At 40.9% G+C, this 13,282-nt stretch overlaps 2 protein-coding genes and 1 long non-coding RNA gene across 4 annotated transcripts in view; 1 reads left to right on the top strand and 2 right to left on the bottom strand.

The window, feature by feature from the left end:
* Positions 1–7,484, bottom strand: part of spen (spen family transcriptional repressor) — a 24,906-nt gene extending 17,422 nt beyond the window's left edge. The window contains exons 1-2 of the mRNA XM_067525753.1: positions 7,203–7,484; positions 4,245–4,565 (exon numbers count right to left, since the gene is read on the bottom strand). Coding sequence (XP_067381854.1) covers positions 4,245–4,565; positions 7,203–7,285 — 404 coding nt within the window. The 5' untranslated portion in view covers positions 7,286–7,484. The remainder of the gene's footprint in view (positions 1–4,244; positions 4,566–7,202) is intronic.
* On the top strand, positions 5,463–12,713 carry LOC137139064 (uncharacterized). 2 transcript variants are annotated; one of them, XR_010916262.1, is made up of 2 exons: positions 5,463–6,870; positions 11,390–12,713. It is a non-coding gene; the product is annotated as an uncharacterized lncRNA (long non-coding RNA). The 2 variants fall into 2 exon arrangements; XR_010916261.1 differs by lacking the exon at positions 5,463–6,870 and adding an exon at positions 7,639–7,787.
* On the bottom strand, positions 10,681–13,282 carry tmem82 (transmembrane protein 82). Its single transcript, XM_067525762.1, has 6 exons — positions 12,992–13,282; positions 12,803–12,872; positions 12,481–12,679; positions 11,885–12,299; positions 11,457–11,644; positions 10,681–10,894 (listed from the first exon to the last, which is right to left on the bottom strand). Exons 1-6 carry the CDS (start codon positions 13,083–13,085, stop codon positions 10,817–10,819), a joined length of 1,044 nt encoding a protein of 347 aa, XP_067381863.1. The 5' UTR covers positions 13,086–13,282; the 3' UTR covers positions 10,681–10,816.

Here is a 13,282-nt window from a genome sequence, read left to right as displayed (position 1 = left end):
ATGATCCATAGGATGAGATTCTTAAAATGTCCAACCTGACCTTTACACCTAAAAAATAATGTGTCTTGCATATTCACAGTTGCATTTTAAAGCCATAGTTGGGAAGACCATGATAGACTGCATTCATCTTCTAAGCTTTACCATTTATGCCAAATAATTAGGACTTTTCCAACCAGACATTATAATTTTACCCCTCACAAGGATATAAGATTACAGGGATTATAATTTGTAACTGAGCAAAATTGTAGTCTTCACCAAATTACACAATTACTGCCTGGGTATATGGTTTTAAGGGTTAGTCACTGTGCAATCTTCACTGTAAACCCGTTTATATAAATATGACCTAAAGATACTAATAGTACATTATACCATGAATGGGGGTAATTAATGCCTTGGGACACAAGAACAACCGACTTCATAGAATGTACACTTTCCTGGATGTGGAGGATCAATAAGAAAGCACTAGGTCTGTATTTCAGTGTACTTTACATACAGTATAGCAGGGGCAAATTCAGTTTCAGTTTTTTTTTTTTTTTTTTTTTTTTTACATTTTATTTAATCGTGTATGCAGGACTCATGAATAACATCTATGGCATAACAATGTCTGCTTTGACATTGATGGATTACCTTGACCCCTAGATGCTCGCGAAAATGCTAATTTGGTGGTGCAGGCTCACTGCTCAATAGATAGCCTTCAATTTCACTTTACACAAAACAGGTTCTACATAATTCATGGAGCATAAAAATAATTCAGTTAGACTTTTTTTGGGAGAATTTCCATCAGAGTTTGATTATCCGCTTGCTCTGGTGCATGCTAAGCGCATCAACTGTTTTGAGATTACGTGAATAGTATAATTATAAGGATGCGATCCAGCAGCAGTCTTATGTGGAGGCAGAGTCATCTGGGAGCAATACATTTGTATCAAGTTGATTCATAATTTCATAAAGTGTTATAAGCAGTTCGTTGCTAAATATCCTTCTGACATGCAAGCTGCGATTTAACAGTGCAGCTCCGGCACGTCCAGCTGTCCCTGCACGTTAAAGCACAAACCATGGAACCAGAATTGAACAGGATGAACTGAGTTTTCTATCAGAATTAAGTGGACACAGGAGTTTCTTTGGAAACTTGGTTGTAAATTTTGTATTGTGAAAGTTTCATTTTGGTTAACTTGGCGCACTAAATGCCTAGTTGAAAGAAACTAAACTGATGCAACAATTCTGTAAACTATTAGTAGTTCTTAATTTGTATAATATTGTCTGCAACAGGGATAAACAACACAGTATAATTTTTATTTATTTTTTTGTCCTTACAGCTTATCCCGTGAGTTCAGGTTCGCCACAGTGGATCATTGTCCGCATGTTGATTTGGCAAACACAGTATAAATGGTTAAGAAAAATCTGACTGCTGACTAATTTCTACCTACTACAAGATGCGGTGGCATCTTGAGTGTGAATCCAGTCAGGAGTCTTGGATGGATGTCATACGTCTCTCATTTTGCATATTTGTAAATGATTGAAATGCTTCAAAAATAGCAATAAATGCATTAGATTTCTATCACAGTTGCATCAGGGTTGTGGGTTTTAAAGTATTTACGTTCTACTCTCCCATTGTAAGAATGAAAGCTTAAGAAATTTTAAAACTGAAAACTGCATGTCTGGATCAAAAGTTATTAGAGCTGGAATATATACACATACATACATTAGGTTTTTAATTAGTCAAGTGATCCTTTGGTCCATTTTTATGTCTTTCTGAGAGCCTAAATTAGTTAGATGATGATGATGATGATGGTGATTATTATTATATTTATTTATTCTTAATCTTAAAGGTTTTTAAAAAGGCACTGGGTAAAATATGCAGTACATGCCAATTTAGTTTTTTCTAATCCTTCATTCTTAGTAGCAGTAGTAACATTGTACAGTGTTTTTGTCTTTTAATACATCCTCTAGAGCATGCCATCCCCCGCTTTTCACTGCACATATTGCAAGTATGAGTATGTGACAAATGTTTCACTCTTTTAAATCTTCATGTTTGTTTCCCGATGCTTGTATTATACTGCGAAAGTGTTGCTTATAAAAAAGGGAAATATTTTACTTTTATCACTCATCAACAGTGAAAATATGGATCTATTCATCATTAAGAGAGCAGGGAATAGAAGCTGAAAAGTGGGGTCAGTTGAGAGGAAGAGAAAGAAAAACCATACAAGGTAAGGTAGAGATTTTGGAATACAGACACAAAGGCAGTAATAGTAAATCTATGTTCCAGTTACTTCCGTTAGTGGGGAAAATGGAGAGAGACAGGGGTTCAAACTAGGGGGTTAGAGAGGACAGCTAAAATACACAGGGCAGGACATACCAACCTTTTGAGAGAGTGGTAACTTGACCTATTATTCCAAATACAATCTAGGGAGATAGAACTTTGTGAGCAGAAAAAATTGAGCAAAACCGTTGAGAAGAGGGGGGGAGAAAAACTGAAGCAAAATTGTTCACGTTAGAAAATGTAATCCACATCTTCAGGGCCGGGGACTTCAAGTGCATAGATGAGCTGGAGTCTGTCGGTTGCATTCAAAGAAAGAAGACAAACTTGGTTTTGTATGTATCCACGTCAGGGACATTTCATGCTGGAAAATGTCAATTTGAGTCTATATATCCATCCAAACATATAGAGGGAAAAAAAAAAAAAAAAAAAAAAGAAAACTCAATGTTGGCACCTAATTTCAGTGAAAAAAAGTATATGTGATATCCAGGAGTCTGTTTTCAGTAGGTTATGCACTGTTGATTCCACCATGGCAACAATGGTAAAGATGTAAAAAAAAAAAAAATGAAGTCTTGCATTTCAATTTGAGCAGTCCTGGATATTCTATGTTGGTCAGAATGAGCACAGCAGTATAGTTGTGAAATTCCGTTGGTAGAAGGAGCAAAATGGCATGTCCATAACAGATTAGGAATAAAGACGTCTCTTAACAATAATCCAGCTTCTTGTTCATATTAGCTCTTTATTCATTCCCAGGTTGGAGAACATTCAGTTTGGAGCTCACAGATGCTCATGTCTGTTTGTCAATCCTTTAAAAAGGCAGTTCAAACCTGGGCTGAGTCCATGTGTAGTGCAGTTTATGGTTGCAGCATAGTTTTGTGAGTCTTCATGTGATTGTATCCAAGGTTTAGTTATAGTTCCACATTCAAGAAAGTAGAGATAATCCACAGACATGAGATAAAGCTCCCGTAGGAAGGATGGCACAACTTTCCAGTCACGATTTACAGCATTCATTTTGCTTTGTACAATCCAAACACTGTCCGTGTTGGTCCTAAGCAAAGCTGCAAGTCTCACTTGGCGAAATAAAAAATAAAAAAATAATCTCCACAAAAAAAACTGCAGGAAACAAAAAGGTCATTTGCTCACGTTTAATTGTTTCTACTAAGTTGGATCAGCAGCATTACTCTTTGTAATGCCTAATTCCAAACACAACAACGCAAAGGCAAAGAACCGAGAAAGTAACCCATACCTTTAGCTTGATAGCATATCCTTTAGGTGTCTGGACAGTGTTAATCCAACAGTAGGGGATAAATATCCTGTGTAGGTCATCCAAAGATCTCCAGCCCACGAGAGCAGTGTACATGATATTTGAAAACCAAATTAAACTAATCCAAACAATGGTGTCCTATACATGTAATGCGTGCGCTTGGTTGGTTTGTTACATGAGGAAAAATTGTGACTTTAATCCACCGAGCAGGGCACGTAACTCCAGATTAGGGGAATCCCAGGGACGGCAGCTGGACCACTCTCTCTTTTCTTTTTCTCTCTCTCCCACTCTGCCACTCTCTCTCCCTTTCTCTCTCTCACCAGCAATCTCCAACAATCCTGGGAAATTTGACGATATCCAATCTTTGCCCCGCATTTTCCGCAAATGATATATCCGCCTCACAAAGATGTTTAAGCTCACAAAGATAATCCCCAACAGCCATTTAAACTGCTAACTATTCATTCAGGTTACAAATACTTTTTGTGTGCAAAAGCGCTTTCATTTAATCTTGGTGGTTACCTGTAAGTATGAATCCAGGAGCGCTGGTCACGCTCTGAGAACTTTAGAGGGGATCCCTACAAGATATCATTCTTGAGCATGAACGCTTTTGCTCCTCTTTAACCCCTCAAACAAGTAAATGAACAGATGATGGAAAGATGCTTGGAGGTAAGGTGTTTACCAGAAATCACGGTCCCCCCTGCCTTCAGAGAAACTTTGTCCACTTACCCGTCTAGTCTGCGTTCATAGCGTCCATCTCTGCTGTGGAGCGACGTGGGGGGCCCATACACAACCCCCCCTGCCGCCCTTGTGAACCCTGATACATCCCGGCCACGAGTGCCTAAGGACAGACTATCATCCAGCCCCCTGGCAGCACTAGGAATTGTGCCTGGTTCATTGTAATCAGTGCGCAGGTCTCTGTCCCCCATTTTGTTGATAGCATTGTGAGCCTTCTGAGCACTTTTAATGTCCACAAAATCCACAAAGGCAGCGACTCCACCCTCTGAACCCCGCTTGGGCAGGACCTTGACACTCTCCACACGTCCATATCTAGAGAGGATGTAAAAGGAAAAACATGCTGATCACCAGGTTTTAAACTGCAAACATCATAATGGGTGAACTTTCAAAGAGGGGGTTTGTTTCATTTTTATATACAGCTTTCCAAATGATGACACCTTTGTTCAAACTACATTGTGCTGAATTCAGTTACAGTAAGTGCGTGTGTGTGTGTGTGTGTGTGTGTGTGTGTGTGTGTGTGTGTCTGAGAACTGGTGGGAGTTAAGGTGGGTTTGCCACTCCTTTTTTTTCCCCCCTTCTCTGTGGTGCTTTCTTACAATGCAACAGTAACCCAGCAACTGGACTTGAAACCTCGGCACATGTATGTTAATAAATGCAAATATTTTCATACATTAGCATGTTTTCTAGGAGGAAAGTGCTCACTGCTACTAGAAAGAGCACAGAGGAGGTTTGGGCAACATTTAAGCATGTGAGATATTTCCTGATGTTTTCTGTGCGTTTAGAAAAATCCATTGTGCATGAATTTTCCCGTTTCACTAGGAGTAACATACATACATACATATATGAACACACACACACATACAAACTATCCTTACTTTACGCCTCCCGTTGATATATTAAAATTTAAATCATCAATATATAATAATTTTGTTTAATAGATATGGGCAAAATTGGTATCACATTTCCTTGAAATAGCTGATTGTAAGATTATTGTACAGATCAGATTATAGGATCACAAAGCCTTCCGTCATCTTAATGCGCACAGTTCCCCCTCCCCTCCCAAAAAAAATAAAAAATCTTTCGGGGGTGTATTTTCGCTCCGATAGAGACAGCAGGGTGCCCATAAATTTATTGGCATGTCAGTTCCCAACATTGAGCAGCCTCCGACGCCATTTTAGAAAAGCTGTTCACACTGCTTACTCATTCTGCCGTCCCCCATCTTCATTGACTTCTATCACACATTGGGTTGTCATGCACCTGCATGCTGCGACTACCTCTGGGTTCGCGCTGGAGCTGAGGCAGCGTGCTAAACGGCACTGGTCGCCACCGTTCCCTTCGGTTACTGCAATGACATACTGTCATTCACCATCCCCCAAACACAACGTTACGCACATCACTGCACAGACTAATGAAAATAAAACTGTATATAGGCAGCTCATTATTGTGCGTTGTGCAAGTCTGCATGAACCGGGCATGAAACATATTTGTGGTTTAGGTGCTGCACGTATTCGCGTAAATAATAAGATCAAGAGGGCGCAAAGCGCCACATTCATGAATATCAGTTCTATATTTTACACAGTCGCATGTTTTGGGGGGGTTGCTCGGGAACAAATGCGCGTTTAGCTTCCAGACATGTATGAGTTATGTTGGTAATTTAGCAGCTTTCGTCCGATATGGCGACGCCTACACGGTAAGAAACCTCTTGTATAGGTGCTGAAGACTATGATGTTCTCAGCAGTCTGCTCTCCAGCACATATGCACGGAGAGGCGGGCTGCGATTTCCTTGACAGTCTAAAAGAGAGAGGCGAGAGCGCATAGACAGCCGTGATAGCCACACACACAAAAAGTCATATTTAATGATATTATATTACATAATGTTTTCGTCCGGTCAGGCAAGACAACAAAGAGCTAAAAGCCCATAAATAGTGCATGCGTATAGCCTGCTCCAGTAGCCCAAAACAAAAGGCGCAGATGGAGCGCAGCTTCGATATAGTGTGAAACATATCGATATGTTGACTGATTTTTCTTAAATCGGATCACGCTGCAGGCTGTGCGAGTCAGCAGCTGGGAGAACAACGCGGTTCTACGGTGGCAACGAACCATTTTCTCCGTTCAGGCGCGCACAGAGTAAACAGCACGAGCGGTGTTACAATGTTGCATATCAGTTAACACAAGGCACCGTGTTCAATCAAAGCCAGCTCGCAACAATGTTGCAGCGTGGATCGGGTTGTAATGTCCCGTCACCCCTGGGGCTTCACCAATTTGTGTTAGATTACGGAGAAATATCCGACCAGCTGCAGTGCACACTGATGAATATGGTAATTAACCTTTCTCCGTGCACACGTTTGGTGGGAGAAAGTGACCTGAGAAAGTCGCAGAGTCAAGTGAAACACCGGATCCCCATTTGCTCAGGCGCCACAAACACACGCCGATAGACTTCGCACTGCGTGCCAACGATGCAACCTGATAAATGCATTTCTTGTATAGTGCTAGCGGCTCGGCAGGTGAAGTTTGTTTACATACGGACTGTGTGATATCTCGTATGGAAAAGGAGCCTGCTTACAAGTCGAAATTGCTACCTGGTGGGAATGTGCAGACACAACGCACCACTGGACAGGTAAAGTTATCAGTAGGCTAACAAGTTACAAGCCGTGTCAAAATGGCAAAACCACATGTTCAGTACTTCGGCGGCTGGATCGTGTTTGCAGACAGTTTTCTTTCGTTTTTTAGAATCTCAGTCAAAATGCAGCGCGGTGTTGTTGCTTATGAGCTGACAGCACAGTTGCCAAATGGGACTTTGCTACAGGGGAACCTCCTGCTTCATCCCGACTTTACTAAAATGTGACACAACAGAGAGATGCTAGCCGTGCACTCGTAGTTATAAGATAACACACACACGCACAAATACACACACGCACGCTCATATCACCCATTAATGTTGCTACTCACCGTTTGAAGTGCTCAATGATTTTCTCTTCTCGCACATTTTCGGGTAAATTTCCCACCCATAAATGTCTGGTTTCCCGGACCATACTGTGTGCTCCTGCTCCCCGATCATACAGATGACTTTGCTGTGTCAGTTTTTATCCCGTGCAAAACAGAAAAGGTCTGCAAAATAACCGCCGGACAAGAGGAAAAACACTCGGCGCAAATCATGGATCAGTCGTTGTGACCCTATGTAAACCATTAGGCTGGATCCCCGCACGCTGTTTGATACTCTTCACTGTTAAAGCGCGATCTTGCACCTCGTGAACGCGCTATGGACTGTTCCCGTGACTAGGCGCGTCCCTGACACCATGCGACCTTTGGGTGTCGAAAGAAAGCATGTAGCTTCCTAAAAAGATGCAGCAACTTCGCTTGTAATGAGAGGCACACCGCGCAGGCGTGGCTTTGTGTGTGAACTTCTTTTTTCTCCCCGATGAGATAGTCATCCGCCCCTGCGCATGCGTAAGAAAACCCCTGGTTGAATGTTGGTGATTTGACATCTGAGAAGCTTTGACTCACAGGACGATCCCATCAGATGGGTATGGCAAGGTGAGGAGGTCTACATGCAGCAAATTAAAGCTAGTTTGTTATTTTTATTATTATTATTATTTTATCAATGCATAAAGGCATTTTCAGAAAACAACAAAGGTGCATTCAAGATTGCTCCCTCCAGGCTGTTAATTGTTAATCGTGTCAATCATTAGTCACACTGGAACACAAATAATTACAGGGTGTGGTGGGATGGGCTCCAGCCTTCTGTGTACCAGAACAGAGTAACCTATTTCAAAAATTGATAGATTAATGCATGGATGGATTACCGCACAGGACCAGGGGCCTGGAAAGGTCAGAGGACCCTCTAGGCTAGAACCTCTGTATAGTGAAAGTGTTAATTTAAAAAATGGGTTTTTGTGAATCATATGCTGTAAATATCACAAAAATTATCTCAACCCTTGTGAAGACATCATCAAATGGCAAATGATAAAATATATTTTTTAAAATAGTAAAGTTCGCAGACTTTGAATGGATGGAGATGCACTGAAGTTGTTAATAATGTTGCTATATGCTTAAGTTTGTATTAATCAAGATACCCTGGAAACTAAGACACTGTAAAGAAACCTTAATATTTACAGCAATGTCAATCTGTTAAGATAAAAATACATATTACTCGAATGTGACGAACATCTTAGGTTTAGCTGACTGAGAGACACCTGCCACAGTTTAACACTGGACTAACAAGAGACAACATTATGAAAAGCGTGAAAAACTGTCTGATTCTTTATTAACATGCTGTCTGCCTCTTCCCTGTGATACTTGAACTCTGCCAGGGGAAATAAAGCTAATTTCCTGATACTAGTGGACTGCTCAAAAGCACAGACAGGCAGTAGCAGGAACTTTGACCTGATCTAAGCTTTGTTTTAAGCTAATAAGTAACATGAGATAATTGGACTAATGTCCAAAGGTCCGGGAGGTCGGTGGTGATAAGAAGTGATGAGGGCTAAATAAAAGTTGCACTTTTATGTGCTTCCTTGAAACAGTATCCCTGTTTTTATGACACTTGCTTAAGGTGGATACGGAATAAATCCATGTGTTGGCTAAAAAAAACGGTGTGTGAACTGGGTTTTAGTAAATTAATTCCTCAGTACATTTTAGCCAAACCTGGAGCTGCATGTTGGAAGACGTTTTCTAACTTATTGTGAGGTTCTGAGGAGCTCTGTTACTACACCACAGCACGATTCTGCTTTTGTTACTATATTAAGCTTGCAGAAAGGCAGAAGTGCGCCTGCGTTAAGATGCGGTAACTGAGGACACGCAACGCCGCTTGGCGCATGCGTGCAGCGTGCCTATCGGATGAGAACAGAGAAGTCTGCAAATCTCCAGAGGAGGCGAAAACCGCAGCTCAGTCACTGCAGAGGACACTTTCACCAAATTCGGCTGCTGGTGGAGATCGTCCTCCCTGTGTCTACTGAATCCGCCCTGATGTGGAACTTTATTCAGTTAAAATTCAATAAACCTATTGGAGTACAATTTCCTACTTTGGTGGATCGACTAGACCCCAAATCCAAATGTCCTCTTCAGTGCATTTCAGACGTGGATTATCTTGGAAACTGGACCGCCATGCAATGTGCCCACTGTCCTTTCACAAGCCTCTTTTTTTGTCACGGAATGACTGGACTTGCATATTAAAAACCCTCATGGAATATGTTTCTGTCAGTCCACAGCTTTTAATAAAGGCACAGCTATTTCCTGGGCATAATACCGGCGTCTAATGTGGTTTGAATGTGACTAAGGTGTCTGAGGAAAATGTGTGTTTGCAGGGTTATTGAGACAAAGTGGCAAAGAGAGGAGTTCTAGGCGCTAATACATCAATATCGCTCATAAAAACCAATGCGTAAAGCGTCAAATAATGCTGATTAATGACTTTTTTTACATTTATTTTTTTAGCAGTGCGCAATAAAGAACAGAGCAAAGGTCAAGAGTAAAACCAACTAACAGTCTTTTCTTTGTCTAACGCCATTTTGTGTGACTTTACAGCACTAACGTTGTCGTCGTCAGCCATTTTGCCTTTTCTTTTGAAGCACACAACCTCTGGAGAGACACGACGACAACGGGATGATATTTATAGGTGCAGCAGTTATGTGGAGATGAGCTATGCGACAGTATAAGGTTTATAAGCGTCCTCAGCTCCCAGCCTGGGGTTTGTATGCAGTGACTGAACGTCTGCAGCTGCGTTACATATGGGTCCGTTTGGCCCAAAGGTGTTTAATGTTTTCCGTGTCCGTGCATGTGTGCGCCTGTAAAAGCAGACGTGTATGTATGTGAGACAAAAACTCCGTTTTCAGTTTGGCTTCACCTTTATTTTATCCAGTACATCAGTGGGCGCAAGTTGAAAACAATCCTCTCATTGTTATATTAAAAAGCAGCCATTAGCAGTGATGTTCTTTTCCCCTCCCCCACTTCCAAAAAGTGTTTGGTGGGGGGGGGGGGGGGGGGCGTGGGCTGACTGGACACAGCTAGACCTGATTAGAACAAAAGCGAAAGTATTTTACCTTCATCTCTCAGGTGGCAGATATGGGGCCCAACACTGAACAACGGATTCAGGTGTACAAATCCAAATCCTCTTTATGTTTTAATTTACGACTTTTACTTATCCAAGAGGTCTCCATAGCTGAAAATATTAGAATTACAAATGTAATATTTAACAACCATAAAATATAAAAAACATACAGTAAAACTTGCAGAATGCATAATGACATTCTCCGGAATAATGTTAAAACTTAGGGTCTCGTTTTTTTTGTTGTTTTTTTTGAAGACAGCTTTTACTGCAAACAAATGAAATTGCTTGTTAATGTTTTTGTTCATCTTTCATCTAATATCACATTGTGGTTAACTGGAAACTTTTTCTCACAAGGTTGAAAGTTTGAATCACACACTGGTCATAAAAAATTGCTTAGAATTTTTTAATGAAAAATACTACATACTACAAGTAGAAAAAAATATTATTACGTAATGTTGCCCTAATAAGACTTTAAGCCCAAAATAACCACAGTAAAAAGAAGTGCTCCAAAACCAAGACATCTCTATTTATGCGTCTTCAGCTGTACTTTTGGTCCTCTGTGATGTTCTCTTTTTACGTAGTCTGTGAAATCTTCTTCATCCTGTATGCCCACAACAAACATGACAGATGACATCAGATGATATGTGTATAACCAATCTGCTGTCCAAAACCAGCATAGATTACTGATAGGTTGTTTACTGATACTTTGCATGTAAGATATTCACAGAGCCACTGATAAAAAAAAACAACACAAAACAAATATATTTCATAAATGTGCTTTTTTCCCCCCCTAATCTCCCTTAAATCCATTAGGTCCATCTTTTTATTTGCACCCACTCCTTTAGAACCAAACAAGATAAATGCACAGAATACAACTTTTTTTTTTTTAATCTGTTCTGCATCCACTTTGTGTCTCTTCTCTCTTCTCTAAACAAGCTCTGTGAAAGGAAAAGTAGGCTTAGTATCTCAAATCAGAGAATACTTGACCTCAATCTGTCTTGGGGGGTCTTAAACCTTCTCCACCTGGGATACAAGTTTGAGGATTGAGTCTCATCTTGGGACCCAGTCTAATGAACACGTTGGTTTTCTGCCCTAGTTTTTAGCTCTCAATGGACACAAAGTGCTTCCAGCCCCTCATGCTGCTTCCAGGGAGACTTACTGACCTGTGAGGATGCTACATCCAGTAGATCCCTGTTGGGGATCAGACAGCTGGCCTCACCAAGGAAACACATTAGGACGTGGAACACATCGGCCCAGTGTCCAACAGTCAGCATTAGGACAAACAAACCCCCGAGGCGCACTACAACTGTGTTCAGGACAACCTGGCTGCTGGGAAGACGGTGCTGCTCCTCTGCAGAACCAAAAGCACAGCATTAAAAGGAAAATGTAGGACAGATCTGTACAGTAGTTTAAACTTGCTTAAATTACTATCAGATGCACTATTGATCACAATAACAGAAGAGAGAACCAACAGGCTTATCAATAATTTATCACTGATTTCTAGAGATGGGTCAATTTATATCATGCTGGGCTTCACTGAAAGTCTGAGCCACTATTGAACCATGCATTTTCATGTTTTTAAGTCTCTCACCCTGCATGTACACCACCAGTAACGTATAGCAAATAGTCAGTGGTGTCCAAAACCTGAGGGCCTCTGCGGCAGAGAGAAACTGTTGATTAATGACTGATACAGCAGCCACCACAGCTACAGAAAAAGTAGCAATGATAATCCTGCACAGCATGGGCAACAGGCAGCGGCCTGATGTGAGGAGGCTGATGCAAATGCCACAGTAGCGTTGTGAACTGTGGAGTTTATACAGAACCATGACATGGTGCAGCAGGCGTGTGGACAGGCTAGCCAGGAACCAGCTCAGTGCTGCAGCCAAGACCAGACACAGCCAGCGCTGAGGTGCCCCCTCGTGTAGGAAGTACAAACTGCAGCTTAGGGCACAACCCAGGGAGAACTGGCTTTGCACTAAAAGCTGCTGTAGAAATTTGCTGGACTCCTGGGCAGATCAAGAATAATAGAACAGGTGGATGAATCAAAACATAAAATGTTAGTCATCATTACATGATAATATCCAGAAAATAACTGTAGACTTTTCTTTTTACCAGGTGTTGCTATGTAATTTGAGGCATATTTAAAGATAGATGATAGACATGTTTATCATATTATTGGTTTCTTACTGGCCCAGCTGTAACCCATCCAGAGACAGCCCGAAGACAAAACTCTAGTACCACCAGAGAGGCTGCACGGGATCCCACTACAGCCAGAATCACAGTTACCATGAAAAACTGAATCTTCCCACTAAGTCCAGTATCAGTTCTCCATTGATGATTGGGTGCACTCTGATTAGATGTGTCTTTATCATTTCTGTCACTTGAGCTGTAAAATGTGGAGAAAAACAATAAATAAAAATTTAACAAAACATACTGAACCAATAATAGAATAGTAATATTTATATATAATCATAATATTGTAATAGATTATTTAAAATATTTTGCTCACCTGTCCTCTAAATATAAATGCACTCTCATCAAAGAGCATAGCACAGAGACCCCACATGCACACACAAGTCCTGCAGTTCATAGAAAGCTGAATTTGCATTGCAGCAAATACACTGTAGGCAGCTATACAGTTTAGTAACAACCAGTAACAATGTTGACATCACAGAAAATAAATGCATGAGGAGCTCACCTTGAAGTAGACTATTCACTGGATTTGTTTCTAGTGTCAACCATCCTGGTAGGAAGTAGGAAGTTGGAAGAAACGACGTGATAAAGGACAGCATCGTACTACCTTTCACTCAAAACAAACAAGAACAACAGAAATACATGAAGGTAAAAAATAAATTAAGCAATCACACACTCAGAAACCATATATTGTGGTTATTCCAGATCGCGTTGTAATAATGTGGTTCATCAGCCCTGCTCCTCTGTTTATTTCTGCCTCAACATTGAGCTTTGCTCACACAGAAGCCTGTTCTGT

The sequence above is a fragment of the Channa argus genome, chromosome 13 (assembly GCF_033026475.1).
Source record: "Channa argus isolate prfri chromosome 13, Channa argus male v1.0, whole genome shotgun sequence".
NCBI classification, from domain to species: domain Eukaryota; kingdom Metazoa; phylum Chordata; class Actinopteri; order Anabantiformes; family Channidae; genus Channa; species Channa argus.
Note: the sequence above shows the minus strand (reverse complement) of the source record. Positions and strands in the feature narration are given on the sequence as shown.

Coding starts and splice junctions, on each gene's coding strand:
- tmem82 (XM_067525762.1), bottom strand. CDS start 13,085: ATGCTGTCCTTTATCACGTCGTTTCTTCCAACTTCCTACTTCCTACCA. Junction 12,680..12,802: donor CATTTATATTTAGAGGACAG/GTGAGCAAAATA, acceptor CACATTTTACAG/CTCAAGTGACAGAAATGATA. Junction 12,300..12,480: donor GATGGGTTACAGCTGGGCCA/GTAAGAAACCAA, acceptor TGATCTGCCCAG/GAGTCCAGCAAATTTCTACA.